Below are 12,842 nucleotides of genomic sequence, written 5' to 3'. Positions count from 1 at the left end.
CAGCTCTCTGCCGTCCCAAACCTCAAGTTAACCAGTTTAAAACAGCTAGGTGTAATACCTCTTCAAAAATAAAACGATGTCAATGTACTACGACAAATTAAAAAGTACGAGTCATATTTCTTGTGTGAATGCGGTTTGTCGTAACAAAAATGTTCCTCCGGAAGGATTAGGAGGTTACACCGTTAATGGATTAGAGCTGCGGCGTCTGGGTCGCTCTTTTGTTTACATCTGTTTCCATTTAGTCTCAAACGCTCAGGTAAATGAAATCTTTGTGAACACCCTAAAGACTTTCTTTACTATTCATTTGAAACACAGTTATCAAGTGGCAACGTTTCTCGCGCGTTGCCAGCTCGCTGAATGCTTCAACTGTGTTAGTGTTTGCTAGCAGGAAAGCTAGTGTGAATGTTATTGTCTCTGTAGGGACAGTGAATTCACAATTCACTGGTCTTATTTTAGTTTAAGTTTTCTTAACAGATGTTTAATGTTAATTTTGTTACCGTATAGTGCTTATCCTGTTGTGTAATCTAAGTGTCACCTCTTTATTTAGAGTAAATGATAAAAACTGTTCTGTTTTGGTCTAATAATGCTGTCAGATACTCATTAGTTTCACTTTGTGCTTTGTGATCTGTTGATGTGTCTAAAACTGTCAATAACTGTGCAAAGTACAATATTCCTTTTATTTATAACATGTCTGCTTTAGTAACTTTAATACAACAACTTTTGACTCATGTGCCTAAATCAATGGATAATTTGTGCTGTCTTAAAGAAGTGCTATTAATTTTCTAACATAAATAACATGTCTTAAAGAATATTACTCTTCTGTCTGTAGAGTCCAATGGACCTCCAGAGCAACAAGTGTGAATATGTGATAGTATTCATGTGACCTGTGGAAGCAGAAGTATTACCAGTCACTACATTAGGGCAAGGTAATTTTGTGTGTTTGTGTGTTTATGTAAGATGGATTTGAAATTTAAATGAGATGCATTCATTTTCTTAATTTATTTACCATGGTTTAAAAATCATTTTGAATCTAATTTCCTGTACTTGCATGCATAGCCTCTGACGTTGTGTTTGCTGTCAGGTGTGATGTAGATTTTTGTTCCTGGCTATGACACTTTTTGTAATGTTTAACCCACAGTTTGGAGTGAAAACATGTTCACTGCTACCCAAATGTCCAAATCCCAGTTCCTGGATAAAGCCAGGATAGCACGGGAGGAAAGGAAAGGTCATAAGGAGAAAGAGAGAGCTGCCACACAAATCCAGGCTCTAGTCAGAAGATTCCTCTGCCGTTGCAGGCTGCAAAGAGAAATCAGGTTAGGGCTAAAATGAGTCGTTCTCTACAATAGTCAAGCCATTGTAGATTGTCATAGGTCTTTGCTTACTCTGTCGGCCGGAGATAAAAAAAAAAAAAGTAAAAAATTAGGAATGAAACAACACAGGAAAATTAGGGGTGAATTCTTTTAATGTTAAAATACTTGCTGTTATTTGCACATATTTTATATAATGTTAACACTATTTCAAAAACTAGCTGTTTGTTTGACCCAGTGTTAATGTAGAATGATTAATATACTATTATAGTTTTTATTAATATTTTAAATTGGAATTTTATTTTCATATTTTCAGTTTTAACTTTAGGTTATTTTTTAATAATATAGCTATGTGCTTTTGTCATTTTTATTCGTTTTTTCTTTTTAATATTTAATAAAAAATATTCTATTTAATATTATTATTTAAAAATATATCTAAATAGTTTTCATTAATTTTATTCCAGTTTTAGTTTTAATTTATTGGCATTCACAGTAGCTAATATTTGAAAATGCATTCTTAGCGTAGTGTGTACTCTGACACAGATTTATCACTCTTTTATCTTCCGTTTCAGGAAAGAGGTTGATGACTTCTTTGCAGTCAGCGATGCAGGTTCAGCGAAAAGAAATGCATTATCCATCTTCAAAGTCGCTAGGAAATTGTTATTTATATTGAGCAAGGATGATAAGTTGGTGAGCATCACATAAAATATTAAGATTTTTGTAGGATTTGTTTTTTAGGTGAACAGTTATACGTTTTGTGAATGTAGTATATTATTATTGATGGCATTGTTTGTTTTTCTCTCTCTCTTACACAGAGGTTTGAGAAGCTGTGTCGAATCATACTAAGTAGCATGGATGTCGAGAATGAACCTAAAGTAAGTTTTTAACCAAGCAATGACTGAAACATACTTTATCATATCTTATGTTATAATAGTTCCGCAAGTGTGCATTATTGTGACAAGCTATTATTTTTCTAGGTATGGTATGTATCCCTGGCCCTTTCAAAAGATCTCACCATCCCCTGGCTGAAACAGATCAAAGATGTGCTATGGGTCTCTTGTGAATTTCTGAAGAAACTGAAGGTGTTTCTTTGTGATAATACTGTAGTCGTTCAGTTATTTGTTCATACAGGTCAGGTCATTCTTGAAGAATGCTTATTTCCTGCTTTCCGTTTCTCTCTGCAGCCTGACATACTGCAGGATAATAAATTGGTGACGCTGTACCTGACAATGCTGATAACCTTCACTGACACATCGACGTGGAAAATCATCCGAGGGAAGGGTTTGTGTCACATATAATCAGATCTGTTGAGATTATTTGCAGGCTAAAATACATAGAACCCTACTAGAATTTCCTCTCTTATATTTTTTCTTAAGGAGAGGCCCTCGAAGCCTGCTTTAAACAGAATTTGTGAGAACATCATGGGGCATCTCAATCAGAAGGGCTTCTACTCTGTTCTTCAGGTACTACTCACCCAAACAGCCAATCAGAATCTTGTCACAGGCTGGTAGTATATAATTTGAATGAATTCTAGTATGTGGCTAACGTGGTGACTTCTTTCAAAAACATTTTTAAAAAGTTTTTATTATTTGATGTGAAAAGCTCCCAGATGAATTCAAAGACATAAATTGTACTAAAATAAAGTGTTAGTATAACATTTCTTACTATTATCAGTGTTGGAAAAAGATGCTTCTTAATATTTTTGTGTAAACAGTGGTACAGTTTTTTTCATGATTGAAATTTCAAAAGAACAGGATTTATATGAAATAAAAATCTTTTGTAACAATGTAAAATGTTTTTTTTTGTCACTTTTGATGAATTTCCAACATATTAGATAGTATATGCAATTATTTTAAACAACTATTGAGTAAATCATGTTATTAGATTCTAATTTTTAACAGATTGAATGCTCTAGTTTGAACAAATCTAGCATGAACTTAGAGTTTGAGCTTGAAATATTTTACATAATAAGCATCTTTGCTGTTTGCAGATTCTACTAACAAATGGATTGGCAAGATCCAGACCTTCACTTTCCAAAGGAACACTCACGGCCATTTTTACGCTGTCACTCAGGTCGGTTGCCATGAGAACTGGCTTTGCTCTGTGAGACATCTCACAGTCTGATTACATCCGGAGCTCTATTTCTGTGAAGTGACCGATAATGTGATTTGTTTCAGGCCTGTTATCGCTGCACATTTCTCAGACAACCTGCTGAGGTCTTTCCTTCTCCACATCATGTCTGTTCCAGCATTCATCTCGCACCTCAACACACTCACTCCAGATGTAAGAAACAAACACATCTGGAAAGGATAATAACACCTAATTTGCACACATATCTTACAAATTCAAAATTGCGATAATATGATTTTTCCCTGTCTGAATTTGTGCTCTTTGCAGTGTATGGTCACCATCCAGACCCATGAACTTTTCCGCAAGTTTGTCTTGTTTTTAAGTCGAGAGGAGCAATGTTTGGATATCTGTGTTTGTCTGGAGGGAAGCCACACTCTGTGCTTACTGGGTAAGCATGTGTGCTTTATACACACACTTCTTGGAGTGTGTGTTAGACTTGCAGAACATTGATGGTGGACTGGTGAACAGAATCAGTTCATAGGATGTAACTGCACTGCTGGACTATTTTCATTCTTAGTTTATAATTCCTAGATTATTTATCTCATTGTCTCTCTATGTTTTGTCTCCAGGTAACCTCATTCAGCTGGGATACTTTAATGTAAAAGTTCTAGAGCAGGAAGCAGGTCACTTTGTAAAGGATCTGACAGATATGTTGTCATACTGTCAGAGATATGTGTCTCAGAAGAAATCCAATCTCACACATTGGCACCCAGTGTTGGGCTGGTTCTCCCAGACTGTTGACTATGGGTATGTCTGTGTTATATTGACAAAATACAGCAGTTGATTATACTTTTTATCTGTTGTGTCATCCTATTGAGCATTCTTTCTCTTTCACTTTTTCTTGTTTTCACTTTGCGATCTTTCCAGGCTTAATGAGTCTATGCCGTTGGTAACAAAGCAGTTGCAGTGTCTGTGGGGAGTTCCAGTGATCTGCACTCTTTTCTGTGATGTTCTCAGCAAAAAGCTAGAAACTCAAGATCCCACTTCACCTCCCCCTCCTCTGCCAAGCTCATTACAGAATAATCTGCCTGTCAAAAGTGAGAAACACCTATCTTTAAACTATAAAGTTCCTAAACATTTCTATTTTTAAAGGACTCTAATGGTTATCAGAAGCCCATTTGTAATATTTTTTTCTGTCCAAGGGGTCACACTTTTTGAAACTAACACTTGAAACTAAAATATCAAGTTGCCCTAAGCAGTTGTGCTCAACCACATGGGCCAAGATCATAGGGTGGCCTCAGCACATTTCCAAGGGGTCACAAAATGGCTTAAAGGGGTGGTTGATTATGATTTCACTATTTGAACTTTAGTTAGTGTTAGGCTGTGCACTATATAGAGCCGATGATTAATGCTTATCAAGTCAGTAAAGCCGGTTCTCTAATCAGCGGTAAATTCCATCAGGTGCGTGATTTCACGTCGAGCAGCTGTTACTACACAAAGCTGTTGTTAACTGACAAGCTGCGCAAATCCACGTTCATTATCACCATGATTTTGCGCAGCTTGTCAATTATCTGGGGGCCGATATATATATCGTGCACCCCTAGTTAGTGTGTAATGTTGCTGTTATAGCATAAACAACGTCTGCAAAGTTACGACGCTCAAAGTTCAACACAAAGAGAGATATTTTCTTTTAAAGAAATCGCTGTTTAAGGACTACACAAAAAACGTCTGGTAGAGACTACAACGAGCTTCTTCCTGGGTTTGTGACGTCACTAAACCCGATGTTTACATAAACCCCGCCCCTGGGGAACATGCAGCTACCCGTAAGGGTAAAGGGGCCTGATGTTTTCAGACAGAAACAAACTGAGCCTGCTAACCAATCAGAGCCCATTGCGTATTTCTGAGGGAGGGTCTTTCTTAGAACCAGGAACTCAACAGAGAGTTTTTGATGAGAATGGGGAACAGCGGTGTAGAATAAAGGTAAAATATGTGAAAATAATGTAGTTTTTTTTTTTTAAATGAAGGATGAACACGTTTACACTGCACCCCATAAACACAATCAAACTTTCTAAAAAAAAGCTGATCAAACCACCCCTTTAAAATTTTGTTAAATAAGTCAAAACAAGCTTTAAAATCAATCATATTTCTTAATATTGTTATTATTTTCCTAAAAAATAGTTTTATTTAAAATTTTATTTTAGAAATTTTAATGAACAAATTTATCCAAATTCTGTCAAGCTCTATAATATTTTTGTTGGGTAGAAATTGCTTTGTTGGGGAAAAAAAAAAAAATCAAAACCCTGTAATCACAAACTAGACAAGACTTATATATTCATTGGTAATAAAAAGTGTAAACCATGAAGAACATGCAGTTATTGTGATTATGGAAATGAATTATTTACAATAATTTTATTTATACATTTTATTATTTTTTATAGTTTATTTTTTTTAATGGTTTTTTTTATAAATTTTTTTTTTTTATTTGTCATTCATATATGTGAACCTGGATTAAATGTAAATTTTTAAATGTTTTTTTTTCAAAATTTGATTTGGCCGAGATACAACTATTTGAAAATCTGGAAGCTGAGGGTGAAAAAATATAAAAATACTGAGAAAATCGCCTTTAAAGTTGTCAAAATGAAGTTCCTAGCAATGCATATTACTAATCAAAATTTAAGTTTTGAGATATTTATGAAAGGAAATGTACAAAATATCTTCATATAACATGATCATTTACTTAATATCCTAATGATTTTTGGCATAAAAGAAAAATCAATAATTTTGACCCCATACAATGTTTTTTTGGCTATGGCTACAAATATATCCCCAGAGAGACTTAAGACTGGGTTTTGTGGTCCAGGGTCACCTATTGTCTATCCTGGTTTCTGTAAACGAAAGCAGTAGTATTAGAAATATCTTGAGAGGCCTTCAAATATTGTCTTTAAAAATCAGGGCCTTTGGAGTCAAAAAGGTTGGCCTAAAGAATGCCACAGTGCTGTTTCTGAGTCTGTTTTAAGTGCTCTTTCCCTGGTTACACCAAGGATACAAAGTAAACAGCAGTACTGTCTTTCAAGCCATCAAGTCTATTCATCCTGTTTTTACTGGTGAACCCTTGTTTAAACTCTCTGCATGCTTAGATCTGTTCAAGCGAGCGTTCCAGAAGTCTGCATCTGTGCGGAACATCCTGAAACCAGTCGGAGGGAAGCGTGTGGACTCGACTGAGGTTCAGAAGGTGTGCAGTATTTGTGTGCTGTATCAGACGGCCCTCACCACGCTCACACAGATCCGCCTGCAGATTCTCACAGGTACATGCTTTTTAAAGAAACCACTTATGAAGTCTGCGTGTGGACTCGGCCTATGAATGCACATTTACACATGCAAACACTTCAATAATGTTTTATCCTGATCCTGGACAAAAGGTTTATACTTGTATAAGATGCTTTTCCAGAATATTAGTTGTTTGTAGGTTAGCTATCCAGTGAAACGACAACAAAAAATAATAATATATTTGTTTAATATTCTTGTTAATCTTGATTTTATGGCTTCAAATTAAATTCTGGTTCCAGGACTGACATATCTGGATGAGCTGCTGCCTAAGCTGTGGGCATTTATCTGTGAGTTGGCCCTCAGGGGGGACTCAGACTCTTCCTGGAGTGTCTTAATAATGACACAGAAGAGTCCAAACAGCTTCTGGCCATGCTGATGCTCTTCTGTGACTGCTCCAGACATCTCATCACGTAAGTGTTGTATAGTCCACTGGTGACGATGCTTCTATTTTGCATTTGTTTGAATTACATATATGTTTATTTACTGTATCTATTACATTTCACTACAAATTAATTTATCAGCATAACAGTGCGAGTGAAAAGTTGTTTTTAAAATTAAAGTTATATATTACAAATTACAGTGAGATTACAGTGAATTTGCATGTTTTCTTTTTTTTGTGATTTTTATTACAGGATTCTGGATGACATAGAGGTGTATGAGGAACAGATTTCTTTTAAAATGGAAGAGCTTGTTACCATCTCCTCGTTCCTCAACACATTTGTATACAAGATGATGTGGGATGGTATTTTAGGTGAGCAGGTATTATTTAGCCCTATCGTTTGTTTTTGGAACAAGGGAGGTTTTTTTGCCAGCCTTGTTGTCTTCTTGCAGCTCCGTTTAGATAAACCACAGTTGTTTTGAACCATCTGTATATGGAGGCAGTGATAATGTGCTTTTTTTTGTGTGCTCATTCATTTGTTTCAGAGAATGCCAAAGGAGAGAAGCTGGACTTATTCCACAGTGTTCATGGCTGGCTGATGGTTCTGTATGAGCGGGACTGTCGCAGGAGATTCACGCCTGAAGATCACTGGCTCCGCAAGTGTGTCAACCTCACATTTATATATTTGAGCCAAATTACTTTCTGGTTTTACATTAGTTGGAGCTAGGTCCATACAAAAGAAAATGACTTATCATTATTCTCATATGGGGAAAGATAAATGCCCCGGCTTACAAAATATGTCTCATTTGTTTTCTTTTCTCTGTATGTCTAATACAGGGACCTGAAGCCCAGCCTGTTGTTTCAAGAGCTGGAGAAAGGCAAAAAAAGAGCACAGCTGCTACTTCAGTACATTCCGCATGTCATCCCACACAAAAATGTGAGAATCAGACTCATCACAGGAGATTATTAATGCTATTATTAATGCTCATGGGTCATAAGAGGGTCACGAATGCTTCAATAGATTGGATCATCCAAAGATTTCCCTCTCATGAAAGAAAGAATCCAATTTAGATGAAAATCATCTTTTAGTCATTTTATCTTTCAACACAGAATGATTTGTTTTTGTCACAGAGGGTGTTGCTGTTCCGGAACATTGTGACAAAAGAGAAGGAGACTCTAGGATTGGTGGAAACAAGCTCTGCCTCTCCCCATGTGACTCATATAACCATTCGCCGCTCACGCATGTTGGAGGTAATGGCTGTTTAGTCATTCTCAAATACTGATATACACAATGAACATAAACAATGTGTATTATGCCTATTAGCATTTGTAGCTCAAACAGTAGAGCATGGTGCCAAAGCTATGCGGTTTGATTCCCAATGAATGGATGAACTAATAAATATGTATACGTTGAATGCTTTTGATTAAAATGTCTTCCAAATGCAAAAATGTAAACTTATAATAATAATAATAATAATAATAATAATGATCTCTCTTTTCCCTACTCTCCATAGGATGGTTATGATCAACTGCGGCGTCTTCCTGTCAACTCCATTAAGGGAGTGATCCGAGTGAAGTTTGTGAATGATTTAGGTGTGGATGAGGCTGGAATTGACCAGGACGGTGTGTTTAAAGAGTTCTTAGAAGAGATCATCAAGAAGGTTTTCAACCCAGCGCTCAATCTGTTTAAGGTATACACTGCTCTCTTTAAAGGCTAAAGGCTGCAGTTCACCCAAACAATCATAAGACCTACGTTACTTTGCCAATAACATTCAACAATCTCTTTCAGACCACCAGTGGGAATGAGAGATTATATCCCTCCCCAACCTCCAGCATCCATGAGAACCATCTTCAGTTGTTTGAATTTGTTGGAAAGATGCTTGGAAAGGCCATGTATGAAGGCATAGTGGTGGATGTGCCATTTGCCTCATTTTTCCTCAGTCAGGTTCTAGGTCACCATCACAGCACCTTCTACAGCTCCATAGATGAGCTGCCCTCTCTTGACTCAGAGTTCTACAAAAACCTCACCTCCATTAAGGTCAGTGCCAGTGTTACTATTACAACATTTGTGGAGAGTTTGAAAGGAGTTGAACTATTATGTTATACCCAAATTCTCTCTGGTGATGTCTAATCTCCTCTGTTTCATACCCCAAACACATTTTGGTCTGTTGTGAACAGCTGCACACATACAGCAGGGACACCAAATCCAGCAAGGCAGAATTAGATGTTAATGAAATCTGCTACATTCATTTATTTCATACAGAATAGCTTTAATATTACCTAAATTCACTCTAGTGATGTCTAAGCATTTTTATTTTATATCCTAAAAAGCGTAATGCTCTGATGTGAACAGCTGCATAAACCATAAACCAGGGTCACCAAATATGACACCATAGCTTTAGCAGTTACCAAAATCTGTTACCCCCCTCTCTATTTCACACAGAATGGCTTTAATGTTATTTAAATTCACTTTGGTGATGTCTAATCTCCTTCGTTTTATACCCCCAAACACATTTTGGTCTAATGTGAAAAGTCTAATGCAACAAGTCTGACAAAGAAGCATTTGACATTACTAAAATCTGTCTATTTTATTTCACACGCAATGGCTTTAATGTTACAAAAAATGTACTCTGGTGATGTCTAAACTTCTGTTTCATACCACAAAAAGCATTTTGATCTGGCATGAACAGTTGCAGATATACAGCATAGTAACCAAATCCAACAAGACAGTATTAGAAGTTACTAAAATGTGTTACCCCTCTCGTAAAATTACTTAAATTTTACTCAAAATCACTTTAGTGATGTTAGTTATCTGGTTTCATACCCCAAAAAGCATTAAGGTAATATATAAATAATAATAAAATATGTGTTTTGTTGTATAATTAATGAAGTGAAATTAACATAAAGATTTAAAGATTTTTTTGTATTTTAAAATGAAGGAATTGCAGAGCTGCTGAAGGTGCATTCCTCTTACACTCTCTACTATATGGATGTGAATAATGTTTTCTTAAGCCCGACTTATTCAGATTCATAATTTGTTTCATATTCATTTTGATCTTATAGTAATGTCCATGACCACTTATTGATTTGATTTTTCAGCGTTATGATGGGGACGTCAGTGATCTGGGTCTGACTTTGTCCTATGATGAAGATGTGATGGGGCAGGTAAGCAGCCTTTGTTTCAGCTGAATCAGTTTTGTTGGTTCTTGTGACACTATCCGCTTTCCTCATTCTCTGATATGCTCACTCTTTTCCTTTCTTTGTCTCTTCACAGTTAGTCTGCCATGAGCTAATTCCTGGTGGAAAGACCATGCCTGTCACTAATGAAAACAAGTGAGTCCATTTTGTCTCTTCGGTCAAGTGTAAATAAAATTTTCTTGGCAGTGCTGCCTCCTATTCAGATTCATCACAATAAGAAGAAATGACCCGATGAAAAAACAAATTAGTATTGGAAGCAGAGCAGTTTCAAAAAGCAATTAGGGATTTGCAACCACAGACAAATACTTGACAATTTAAACCTTTTGTTCTCTCACAATTGAATTCTCTTTTATCAGCAAGCTTAGAATAGAACACAATAGAACAGGGTTTTTCACTTCATGTTTTGTCATAACCTTTAAGAACAAAAAAGTCAAAATGCACTGTTTATTCATTTATTTTTTTGGTAACCGTCCTCCAGGATCAGCTACATTCACCTGATGGCCCATTTCCGCATGCACACCCAGATCAAGGAGCAGACTGCCGCATTCATCAGGGGCTTCCGCAGCATCATCAACCCAGAGTGGCTCCACATGTTCTCCACCCCTGAGGTCCAGAGGCTTATCTCTGGAGACAACGCTGAGATAGACCTGGATGATCTCAAGTGAGTCTGCAGATCTTAGCACTGGCCTTGAAGGGTTGCACTGCAACAAACCTACATTGCCCTCTATATAGTCAACAAGGCTGGAAGCATCTTGAATGCATCACACCTTCAGTGAACTGAAAACTGACTATATTGCTGTATATAGGTGGAGATAGAGTTCGTTACAATAACTGTACAAAAGCATACCAAAGAACGTCCTGAAGACTACGGTGTCTAACACCGGTTTTATTTATTGATATTTTTTTTTACAGAAACCCATAGTTCCCATAGCTACACAATGCATTGTTCACTTCTTATTTCCATTTTTTGATGGGTGGCAACTAGAGTTAGGGCCATTCACACAGATTGCACTTTTGAATCCCAATGCGCTGCTTTTTTTATTGCTTCTTTATGTACTATACAGATTTGTTTGACCATTGTGCTCGTGTCTCTGAAAATGCAGTATGTTCAACTTTTTAAAAAAATGCCTCTCTAGACCTTGTGCTTTTTTTAAATTCCACTATCCTGCATCTCAAATATTTAAACACAAAAACAGCATCTTTGAATTTGCAATACTGCCACCTACTGTGTTGGTATGTCAGCCAGATAGGCGCTCAATTACTGTTTTATTTTATTGTTATAATATGCATAGTATTAACATAATGATATCTATGTTTAATTTCTGTAAATATCATGGTTATTGTCAGTACCAGTATATTGCAACACCCCTGTTCTGAAATAAAATTATCCTTTTCTTTAAATTGTTATATATTTGAATAACCTCTGACAGTTACATCAAAGCCAGCTATGTATTATTTCTGGTCCCTGGCTTTCAATTTAAATCATCTTTTGTTCCTCACAGATTTGTTATAATATCTTAAAATGCTTTCACTATTCTAAAGTAGCCTAAACAAGCACAAAATACCCCACTTTAATAACCATTGTGCAGATCTTTCCAACAGTCAGCAATGTAATTGTAAAGATGTCCACATGTAGCACTAATAATCACATGCTGTGAAAAACTGCCTTAAAAAGGTTACTCAAAACGATGCATGTGATTTTCTGTCTCGCAGGAAGCACACTGTGTACTATGGAGGTTTCCATAGCAGCCACAGAGTCATTCTTTGGCTGTGGGACATTCTCTCCAGTGACTTTTCCCCTGAGGAGAGAGCCATGTTCTTGAAGGTAATACTTATCAAATCTCAAAGGTTTTATTTGTGTTATTTCAAAGTTTATTGCCATCTATAAAGTGGCTGTATTACTCCTCAGTTTGTCACCAGCTGTTCAAGACCTCCTCTGCTTGGTTTTGCCTACCTCAAACCCCCTTTCTCCATCCGTTGTGTGGAAGTGTCAGATGATCAGGTAAGACATCACCTTATTCCATACATTGTTCTGCAAAGATTGTCTTGCTTCATCTTGCTTTTTTGTGTTTGATTGCATATGCAGGACACAGGCGACACTTTAGGTAGTGTTCTGCGTGGCTTTTTCACCATTCGTAAGAAGGAACCAGGTGGTCGCCTCCCTACATCCTCCACTTGTTTCAACCTACTCAAGCTGCCCAACTACAGCAAGAAGAGCATCCTCAGAGACAAACTCCGCTACGCAATCAGCATGAACACTGGCTTTGAGCTTTCATAACCCACAAAGCACATTTGTGTGCTGATTTATTCTACCGATACAAACTCATACATCTTCAAACATGAACATCAACAAAAATGGCAGTGGCTGAGCTAAAGATAGTGGCCCACACAAATGTTGAAGTAGGAGACATACTGATTACTTGCTTTGTTGACATTTTGGCCTTCAGTTAAGGCCCTTTTTTAATCAGTTTGTTCTCTGTCTTGTCCACCAAATGGCAAGTGACTGAAGAAACTTACCAACTTTTTTAAAATCGTGGAACTGAGCTTAACATGTCCAGTCA

The 12,842-nt window shown here is 36.7% G+C and overlaps 1 protein-coding gene across 1 annotated transcript; it reads left to right on the top strand.

Moving 5' to 3' along the window:
- Positions 1–126: 126 nt before the first annotated feature.
- Positions 127–12,748, top strand: LOC109082973 (ubiquitin-protein ligase E3B-like). The gene is given in 28 exon segments (XM_042751066.1): positions 127–256; positions 830–926; positions 1,139–1,313; positions 1,880–1,997; positions 2,123–2,182; positions 2,285–2,389; positions 2,492–2,592; positions 2,689–2,770; positions 3,298–3,380; positions 3,485–3,590; positions 3,705–3,825; positions 4,007–4,184; positions 4,305–4,474; positions 6,515–6,682; positions 6,944–6,994; positions 6,997–7,114; positions 7,337–7,455; positions 7,629–7,743; positions 7,921–8,020; positions 8,215–8,334; positions 8,598–8,774; positions 8,873–9,121; positions 10,183–10,248; positions 10,358–10,416; positions 10,760–10,942; positions 11,995–12,106; positions 12,191–12,283; positions 12,368–12,748. Coding segments are annotated over 26 exon segments (3,207 nt in total). The 5' UTR covers positions 127–256; positions 830–926; positions 1,139–1,152; the 3' UTR covers positions 12,560–12,748.
- The last annotated feature ends 94 nt before the right edge of the window (positions 12,749–12,842 follow it).

This window comes from Cyprinus carpio, chromosome A5 (assembly GCF_018340385.1).
Source record: "Cyprinus carpio isolate SPL01 chromosome A5, ASM1834038v1, whole genome shotgun sequence".
NCBI classification, from domain to species: domain Eukaryota; kingdom Metazoa; phylum Chordata; class Actinopteri; order Cypriniformes; family Cyprinidae; genus Cyprinus; species Cyprinus carpio.
The sequence above is the reverse complement of the archived record's forward strand: the minus strand, read 5'-3'. Positions and strand labels throughout refer to the sequence as shown.